This window comes from Cygnus atratus, chromosome 2 (genome assembly GCF_013377495.2).
Source record: "Cygnus atratus isolate AKBS03 ecotype Queensland, Australia chromosome 2, CAtr_DNAZoo_HiC_assembly, whole genome shotgun sequence".
Lineage (NCBI taxonomy): Eukaryota > Metazoa > Chordata > Aves > Anseriformes > Anatidae > Cygnus > Cygnus atratus.
This window is the reverse complement of record NC_066363.1, coordinates 1,074,096-1,083,187: the sequence shown is the minus strand read 5'-3', so window position 1 is coordinate 1,083,187 and position 9,092 is coordinate 1,074,096. Positions and strand designations below refer to the sequence as shown.

The 9,092-nt window shown below is 70.3% G+C and overlaps 3 protein-coding genes across 3 annotated transcripts; 2 read left to right on the top strand and 1 right to left on the bottom strand.

Moving 5' to 3' along the window:
- Nucleotides 1–2,505: 2,505 nt before the first annotated feature.
- Nucleotides 2,506–3,735, top strand: LOC118251753 (cathelicidin-B1-like). Its single transcript, XM_035554310.2, is given in 4 exon segments — nucleotides 2,506–2,547; nucleotides 3,096–3,338; nucleotides 3,408–3,599; nucleotides 3,601–3,735. Coding segments are annotated over 4 exon segments (612 nt in total).
- Nucleotides 3,736–4,296: 561 nt separating this feature from the next.
- On the top strand, nucleotides 4,297–5,431 carry LOC118251815 (cathelicidin-2-like). The gene is given in 5 exon segments (XM_035554390.2): nucleotides 4,297–4,362; nucleotides 4,364–4,471; nucleotides 4,748–4,855; nucleotides 4,943–5,026; nucleotides 5,321–5,431. Coding segments are annotated over 5 exon segments (477 nt in total).
- Nucleotides 5,432–6,404: 973 nt separating this feature from the next.
- Nucleotides 6,405–7,859, bottom strand: LOC118251813 (cathelicidin-3). The gene is made up of 4 exons (XM_035554387.1): nucleotides 7,686–7,859; nucleotides 6,913–7,020; nucleotides 6,704–6,787; nucleotides 6,405–6,500 (listed from the first exon to the last, which is right to left on the bottom strand). Exons 1-4 carry the CDS (start codon nucleotides 7,857–7,859, stop codon nucleotides 6,405–6,407), a joined length of 462 nt encoding a protein of 153 aa, XP_035410280.1.
- Nucleotides 7,860–9,092: the final 1,233 nt, after the last annotated feature.

Genomic DNA, 9,092 nt, shown 5'->3' with positions numbered 1-9,092 from the left:
GCTATCGACACGTGTGTGTGCGCGAACTGCTGCTGTTCCTGCACGTGCTGTCCTGTGCTGGAGCCGAAGAAATGAGGGCGGCTCTTCCTGGGCTGGGGCTCCCCCCGGGGCTCTGAGCTGGGCTCCGTTAGGGGCCCGTCACCCTTTTTAGGATAAAAACAGCAAAAACGCATCGCCTGGCCTGCTGGGGGGGGGGGGGGGAGGGGGGGGTCTGCAAGAAGCGAGGAAGGTTTCCAGGAACGCGGGGAGCTGCCAGGCTCCGGGTTTGGCAGGGGAGGGACGGCGCAGCGGGGAGCAAACGTTTATTTTCCCGAGCCAGCTCCCGGCCCCGTGTAGGGTGAGAGGGGCTGTGCACGAGGCGGTTTTGGGGAGGCTGAGCCCCGCCACGTGTGGCGTGCATCCCGAAGCAAGGGCAGACGGACGGCTGCGGAGGGAGGAGGCCGGGAAGGAACCCGCCGAGCCCCAACCGCGAAGCCGAGCGAGCGTCGGCCACCCCGAGCTGGCTCTCCAAGAAAAACACCGGCAACCCGATCCCTTCCCGTGCGCGCCGCCGCGCCCCGGCGCCCGTGTTTGTGCTGGAAGCCTCGCTCCTCGCTCCCGGCCGGCCCCAGCCCCGATGGAAGCGCTGCTGCTGGGCGCGCTGCTGCTGCTGCTGGGAGCGCTGCCGCCGACGGTACCGGTGCCGCCGGCCCCGCGCGAGCTGGCCCGAGCCGTGCTGGAGGCGCACGGGCAGGATGCGGGCACCGGGCTGAAGCTGCTCAAGCTCCAGGGAGTCACCAGGACGGTAGGACCGTGCTCGGGCACGCAGAGGTTTTCCCAAAGGGGAGGCTTCGTGCCACGCCGACGCCGTCCTTTTTTTTTTTTTTTTTCCCCCCCCTGCAGAAGTTCGACTGGGGCACGCACTTCACCATCAACCTCACCGCCCGCGAGACGGCCTGCCCCAAAAACCCTGCTGCGCCGCGACACGCTGGCTGCAAAGCCCGGCCGGGCCAGGTAGGTGTGGGGTGACCCCAAAACACGAAGGAGGGCACGGACCTCTGCCCTGGCTCGGGACAACCCTCCCCAGCACCCCAGGAACGGGATCAGGGCGCTCGCCGGGGCCGTTTGCTTCCTCCCCTTGCCAGAGCCGTGAATTCCTGGCTCCCCCAGGGGCAGCAGCAAGCGTTGGCCTCGCCCGGCTTCCCTGCTGCCCTACAGTAGGGCTGGGGGCTTTCTGCGAGCCCCCCTCCCTCTGTCTCTCCCCCCTCACCCCGCCAGGTCCAGCACTGCGTGGCCCAAATCTCCGTCTTCGCCTTCCTGCCCGACGTGCCGCTGTCGATGGTGGAGTGCGGCCGGCAGCCGGTGAGGGCTCCCCGGGTTCCCTTTTCCCGGGACATTTCGGGGCTGGGGTCCCCGTGGGGGCAACGTCCCCCCTTGGGGATGAAGCCCACCCTGATTTCTTATCCTTTAGCCCAGTGGCTCGGGGCAGCCCCGCTCCAAAGGTCGGCGCAGCCCGGGGACCCCGCGAGCCTTCGGCCTCAGGGACTCAGCACCATCCTGAATCCCTGCAAGCGCATCTTTCCTGCAGGAGAGGACCCACAGACCCCATCCCACAGACCCCATCCCGCACGGAGCTGAAATAAAGATGTTCTGGGGCCGTGTGTGTGTGTGTGATGCCTCTCTCCCTGCTCCTCCTCCTGTTCGTGCCCAGGGATGGGGCACAGGACATCCAACAACGGATCCAGCCCCAGGAGCTGCGGGTGCCCCATCCCTGGCAGTGCCCAAGGCCAGGCTGGATGGGGCTGGGGGCAGCCTGGGCTGGGGGCAGGGGGCCCTGGGCACGGCAGGGGGTGGCCATGGGGGGCTTTGGGGTCCCTTCCCACCCAGACCCCGCCGTGGTTCCATGCTCAGGACGGGGTGGGCCTCCCCGAGCCTCCCCCAGGAGGTTTTCAGAGGGTTCCGGGGGTGATGGTGCCGCTCTGGGGCATTGGGGGGTGGGAGCGCAGCCGTGGGGGTCCTGTCTGTGCCGGGAGAGGGGTGGGAGAGGGCTCGGGGCATGGCCACCGGGGGAAACCCAGCCCCTTGTTCAGCCACTTGACAATAAAGAAGCATTTTCTGATGTTGGACAACTTCCTCATGGGCTCGTGCTTGGCCTTCGGCCACGTTCGTTGCTCTTCTGTGCTGAGGTCGTGGCCGTTCCTCCTCCTCCTCCTGGTTCTGTGCCCTTGGGGTCACAGAGACACCAAATACCCGAAGTCAGAAGCCGGAAAAAAAAGTCAAATCTGCACAGAACCACCCCAAAACCCAGCCCCTGTGTCTGAGGGCGTTCCCCAAATGTTTCTGGAGCTCCGGCAGCTCGCGGCCGTGCCCCCGTCCCCGGGCAGCCTGTCCCAGTGCCCGAACACCTCTGGGTGCAGAACCTTCCCCTAACCCCCAGCCTGACCCTCCCCTGTCCCAGCTCCGGGCCGGTCCCTCGGGTCCTGGCGCTGTCCCCGGGGAGCAGAGCTCAGCGCCTGCCCCTCCGCCATGCGGCCTCCCCTCGGCTCCTCCCGGCCCCGCAACCCGAAGGCCCCGGCCGCTCCTCGCACCTCTTGTCCTGCAGACCCTGCACCGTCCCCACTGCCTTCCGTTGGCCTCCGTTGGCCTCCGTTGGCCTCCATTGGCCTCTGTTGGCCTCTGTTGGCCTCCTCTGACTTCCTCCAAGCCCCCTTGGCCTCCTTCACCCGCTCCTCCCCATACCCAGCACCAAAGGGGCCGTGGCGCCGGGGGCCCCGCGGCAGAGCCGTGGCAGATTTACGGCCTCCCGGGACTTCCCGGCCTCGACGCCCACCCTCGGGGCCGGCGGTGACCGGGTTGCGGGGCCGCCCTGCGCTGCCGCTCCCCTGCGGCTGTTTGCTCAGCGCCGCGGGGTTGGCGCAAGGGCCGGCGGCCTCCCCCCTGCCGCCACCCCCCTGGCGCTCCGGAAAGCCCCGGCCGTGCCCCCCCTGGTCCCGGGGGGCTCATAAAGGGGCCCGGCGCCCGCCGCCAGGCACGAGGAGGAGGCTGCGGGCAGGATGCGGCCCTGCTGGGTGCTGCTGCTGCTGCTGCTGGCGCCGGCCGGAGCCGTCTCGCCGGAGCCGGACACGTCCCCGGTGCCGGGGCTGGATGGAGCCGTCACGGCCGGGCCGCAGGGTTCCGTCCCCCCGGGGCCGGAGGGATCCGTGCCACCGGGGCAGGATGGATCCCTCCTGCCGACCCGGCCGTGGCGCTGGCCCTCCAGCTCCCTGCAGGCCGTACTGGCGGCCCTGCGGCTGCTCCACCGCAGCTCCCCGGGCCCCTGCGCCCTGCGGCTGCGGGTCTTACAGCGCCGGCCCGGCTGGGTGAGTGCTGGGGGGCCGGGGCTGGCCCGGGGGTCCCGTCCCATCCCTGAGGGTCTCGTCCCGCTGCAGCTCGGGGCCGCGCAGCACCAGCAGGAGCTGACCTTCCTCGTGCAGGACGCGTGGTGCCAGCCCACGGGGACGCCAGCGACCGCGTGCCGGAGCTGCCACCCCCAGGTGAGGACCCGAGGACACGGGGGGGAGGCCGCGGGGGGCCGCGAGGCCCCGGGGGGTCCCGGTGCCGCCCCGGGGCTGACGCCGCCGCCTCTCCCCGCAGCCCGGCCGCAGCTGGGGGGCCTGGATCCGGGAGCGCTGGGCCGGCCTCAGGCAGCGCCTGCGGGAGCGCGGCCCCCTGTGGACCCGCGGCCGGCGGAGCCGCGCCAGCCCCGCGCGGCCCTGAGGAGCCCCGGCAGGAGCCGGTGCCGTGCGAGCGTCACAGCCCCGCGTCCCAATTAACGTCCCGATTAACGTCCCAATTAACGTCCCAATAAACGTCCCTTGCACCCGCGGTGTTCGTGTCCGTCCCTTCCATCTGCCGTGGTCGTGTTTGCGTCCCCGCGCCGCCCCGCTTACACTCCCCAAGGGCCGGTGTCCCCACGGGGCACGATGTCCCCAGGGTGTCCCCAAGGTGTCCCCTCCACATATTCGTGCTCCCCAAGGGCCGGCGTCCCCACAGGGGACAATGTCCCCAAGCTGTCCCCAAGGTCTCCCCTCCACCTGCGCTCGCTCCCCAAGGGCCGGTGATACACATGAGCAGGGGGCACAGAACAGGGCAGGGGACAGCCACGTCCCCACCACAACCCCCCCATCCCGCTGTGTCCCCCCCCAAAATAAAACGGCCTCGTTGTGGCTGCCCCCCCCCTTGGCCCCAAAGTTTCCGCGGGGCCGTGCCCGCGCCGCGTTGCACAACCCCGGGGGCCGATAAAAGGCGTCGGGGGCTGCGGGGTGCCACGGGGCGAGGATGGCGAGCTGCTGGGTGCTGGTGCTGGCGGTGCTGGGGGGGGCCTGCGCCCTGCCCGCCCCGGCCCCCCCTCGCCTACACCCAGGTGCTGGCGCAGGCCGTGGACTCCTTCAACCAGCGCCCCGACGTGCAGAACGCCTTCAGGCTGCTCAGCGCCGACCCCGAGCCCGCCCCGGTGAGCACACACTGAGGGGGCACCTTGGGGACTCCTTGGGGACACCCTGGGGACACCAAGGGGACATTGGGGTGACATCCTGGGGACACCCTTAGGGATATTTTGGGGCTATCGTGGGGACAACCTGGGTATATCAAGGGGTATGATGAGGGTACCCCTTGGGGACACCCTGGGGACACCTTGGAGACACCCTGGGGACATCAAGGGGACACCGTGGGGATGGGCTCGGGGGGCTTTTCTGCCTTGGGGGGGCCTCGTTGTGACTGTTCCCCACAGGGCATCGACCTGAGCACGCTGCGGGCGCTCAACTTCACCATGATGGAGACAGATTGTGCCCCGGGCTCGCGGGTGCCCGCCGACGACTGCGACTTCAAGGAGAACGGGGTGAGGAGGGCTGGGGGGGGCTGAGGGGGGGGGCACAGCTGGGAGCAGTGCTGGAACACGTTGGGGTGATGCCGTGCGTGTCCCCAGGCCATCAAGGACTGCTCGGGGCCGGTGACGTTCCAGCAGGGCACCCCCGACGTCGACCTGCGCTGCGCGGACGCCTCCTCCGACGTGAGTGGGGGGGCTCGGGGGGCACCCATGGGTGGGGACGGGGCAGGGGCTGACAGCGCCCTTGCTCCTTCCCCATGTCCTGTGGTGTCCCCGTCCCCAAAAGCTCCGGGGATGAGCTGCCACGACACGACATCTCCCTCCCAGGGGTGACAGAGGGAGGGACGGGGGGGTCCTGGGCGCATTCAGGGCTCCCGATGCCGGGTCCCAGATTTGGGATCCCAGATGTGGGGTCCCAGATGTGGGGTCCCAGATGTGGGATCCCACACCCTGCTGACACCCGCCTTCCCCCCGCAGCCCGTCCTCATCCAGCGGGGCCGATTCGGCCGCTTCCTGGGCAGGATCCGGCGCTTTCGACCCAGGGTCAGCATCCGTGTGCAAGCCCACGGCACCATCCGCTTCGGCTGAGCAAATAAACGGGGCCGCGCACGGCCACCCACCGTGACCCGGGCTCTCTCCTTGCCTCCGGTCCCCACGGAAGTCCCCGAGTCCCCAGGGGGAAACTGAGGCACGGGGCGGGGGGGACCCCACGGTCCCGGTGCACGGCCCCACGTCCCGTGGCATTTCCCAGCAGGGTTTTTCGCCCCGTCCCCTCCAAAGCGTCGCTTTGGGGCTGGGTTTCGGGCACAGCTGCCATTGGGGCCCCATCCGCATCCCCAAAACAAGCATTGCTGAGCCCCCCCGGCCCCCACAAGTGGTTTCCATCCCACCCCCCGCGGTGTTTTGTCCCCAAACCACGGGGGCTGTGCTCCCAAAGACCCCCCCCCGCTGCCCAGGACGTCCCCAGATGCCCAGGGGGGGGGATCAGCACGGAGCCACCGGGGCCATCACCAGCGGTTTGGGACGGGGCTGTGGGGATATGTGGGGATCCCATGCCCTAGGAGCTGGAGCTGTGGTGCCGTCCCCATGTCCCCCATGTCCCCCATGTCCCCTGCAATGTCCCCACAGGCTCACGCAGCCCCCAGGCACTGCTCTCTTCGAAACCTGGACCCCCCCCCAGTGCCCTGTCCATCCCTGGGGGACCCGTGGTTGTCCCCAGGTTCCACGGGACGTGCCAGTCCCCAACCCGTGCCAGGGGACGTGTCCTGTCCCTGCCCCGTGGCCAGAAGTCCCCGAGCTCAGAAGGTGCCTGTGGGTGCATGGGGAGGCCGGGGGGGGTGGGGTGGGGACGACAGACATCGCTATAGGGCCCCCATGGGGCAGACCCCGCTCCCCCCACACCGCTGCCCCCCCAGGGACCGTCCCCATCCCCATCACCCCCGTGTCCCCCGCACCCCGAGGGCACACAGAGCGGGCACAGCGCGGCCAGGAAGCAGCTTTATTGGGGGGGTGGGGGGCAGCGGGGGGGCGGCAGCGGTGGCGGGGGTCTCCCGGCGGGGGCTCATTTCCTCCTGATGGCCTTGTAGAGGTTGATGCCAGCGGCCACGGTGTTGATCGCCACCGGCACCAGCGGCCAGAAGCGCTTGACGCGGACGGGCTGCGGGGAAAAAGCGGTGTCACCGGTGGGGGGGGACACGGACACAACAGGGGACCCCCACGCACCCCCCTCCCCTCCAAGGAAGGTCCCCCGGGAGCGGCCCCCAGCAGTGCCACCAGCACAGGGGGGTCCTGAGCATCCCTGGGGCCACCCCACAGTGTGTCTCCGCCCCCCCCCCCCCCCCAAGGTGTCCCCCCACTCACGTCCATCGTGGAGTCCACGCAGGTGACATCGAGCACGGGGCGGCCGCTCTGCGTCAGCACGGGCCCGGAGCAGTCCTTGATCAGCTGCGGGCAGCGGGGGAGCTGAGCACGGGGACGCGCAGCCCCCCCCATGGAGCTGTCACCTCTCCTCCCCCCCCCCCCCTCCAAGGGACCCCAGGGACCCCCCCACGGCCCAGCGAGGCGCTCACCCCGTCCTCCTTGAAGTCGCAGGTGTCGGGGCGGGCGCCGGTGTGCGCGGGGCAGCGCGTCTCCATGATGGTGAAGTTGAGGTTCCGCAGGGAGCTGAGCTGGACATCCTGCGGGGACAGGGGGTGGCGGCCCCCCCAGGGCCCCCCCCGGGCACTGCTCAGAGCCAGCAGGGGGGGGAGCAGCCCTGCGCCCACATCCCGCACCCCTACACCGCCATCACCAGCCACGCGGTGTCCCCTTCATGTCCCCTTGATATCCCCCCCAGTGTCCCCCCAGCTTCTCCAAGGTGTCCCATTGATGTCCCCAGGGTGTCCCCAAAATGTCCCCCCAATGCCCCCTCAATGCCCCCCAGTGTCCCCTCCATGTCCCCAGGGTGTCCCCCCAGTTTCCGCTCCATATCCCAAGGGTGTCCCCCCAAAGTCTCCAGGGTGTCCCACTGATGTCCCCCCAGCATCCCCATAATGTCCCCCCCGGTGCACCCTCGATGTCCCCAATGTGTCCCCGGGAAGTCCCATCGATGGCCACAAGGTGTCCGCAAGACATCCCTTGGTGTCCCCTTCATGCCCCCGAGGGTGTCCCCAGGATGTCCCCACATCATCCCCCCTGAAATACCCAGGTTGTCCCCACGATATCCGCAAAATGTCCCCAAGGGCGCCCCCAGGACGTCACCCCAGTGTCCCCAGGGTGTCCCCAGGGTGTCCCCGAGGTGTCCCCAAGTGTCCCCAAGGTGTCCTCAGGGTGTCCCCAAGGAGTCCCCTAAATCTGTGCTCACCGGGCTGGGCTCGGGGTCGGCGCTGAGCAGCCTGAAGGCGTTCTGCACGTCGGGGCGCTGGTTGAAGGAGTCCACGGCCTGCGCCAGCACCTGGGTGTAGGCGAGGGGGGCCGGGGCGGGCAGGGCGCAGGCCCCCCCCAGCACCGCCAGCACCAGCACCCAGCAGCTCGCCATCCTCGCCCCGTGGCACCCCGCAGCCCCCGACGCCTTTTATCGGCCCCCGGGGTTGTGCAACGCGGCGCGGGCACGGCCCCGCGGAAACTTTGGGGCCAAGGGGGGGGCAGCCACAACGAGGCCGTTTTATTTTGGGGGGGGACACAGCGGGATGGGGGGGTTGTGGTGGGGACGTGGCTGTCCCCTGCCCTGTTCTGTGCCCCCTGCTCATGTGTATCACCGGCCCTTGGGGAGCGAGCGCAGGTGGAGGGGAGACCTTGGGGACAGCTTGGGGACATTGTCCCCTGTGGGGACGCCGGCCCTTGGGGAGCACGAATATGTGGAGGGGACACCTTGGGGACACCCTGGGGACATCGTGCCCCGTGGGGACACCGGCCCTTGGGGAGTGTAAGCGGGGCGGCGCGGGGACGCAAACACGACCACGGCAGATGGAAGGGACGGACACGAACACCGCGGGTGCAAGGGACGTTTATTGGGACGTTAATTGGGACGTTAATCGGGACGTTAATTGGGACGCGGGGCTGTGACGCTCGCACGGCACCGGCTCCTGCCGGGGCTCCTCAGGGCCGCGCGGGGCTGGCGCGGCTCCGCCGGCCGCGGGTCCACAGGGGGCCGCGCTCCCGCAGGCGCTGCCTGAGGCCGGCCCAGCGCTCCCGGATCCAGGCCCCCCAGCTGCGGCCGGGCTGCGGGGAGAGGCGGCGGCGTCAGCCCCGGGGCGGCACCGGGACCCCCCGGGGCCTCGCGGCCCCCCGCAGCCTCCTCCTCGTGCCTGGCGGCGGGCGCCGGGCCCCTTTATGAGCCCCCCGGGACCAGGGGGGGCACGGCCGGGGCTTTCCGGAGCGCCAGGGGGGTGGCGGCAGGGGGGAGGCCGCCGGCCCTCGCGCCAACCCCGCGGCGCTGAGCAAACAGCCGCAGGGGAGCGGCAGCGCAGGGCGGCCCCGCAACCCGGTCACCGCCGGCCCCGAGGGTGGGCGTCGAGGCCGGGAAGTCCCGGGAGGCCGTAAATCTGCCACGGCTCTGCCGCGGGGCCCCCGGCGCCACGGCCCCTTTGGTGCTGGGTATGGGGAGGAGCGGGTGAAGGAGGCCGAGGGGGCTTGGAGGAAGTCAGAGGAGGGCGATGGAGGCCAACAGAGGCCAACGGAGGCCAAAGGAGGCCAACGGAGGCCAACGGAAGGCAGTGGGGACGGTGCAGGGTCTGCAGGACAAGAGGTGCGAGGAGCGGCCGGGGCCTTC

What these genes read in the sequence shown, in the direction of transcription:
- LOC118251813 (XM_035554387.1), bottom strand. Translation starts at nt 7,859, where the DNA reads ATGGCGAGCTGCTGGGTGCTGGTGCTGGCGGTGCTGGGGGGGGCCTGC. An exon ending in CCGACCCCGAGCCCAGCCCG is followed by an intron (nt 7,021 to 7,685) that starts GTGAGCACAGAT and finishes CTGTCCCCGCAG; the next exon opens with GATGTCCAGCTCAGCTCCCT. An exon ending in GCGACTTCAAGGAGGACGGG is followed by an intron (nt 6,788 to 6,912) that starts GTGAGCGCCTCG and finishes CGCTGCCCGCAG; the next exon opens with CTGATCAAGGACTGCTCCGG.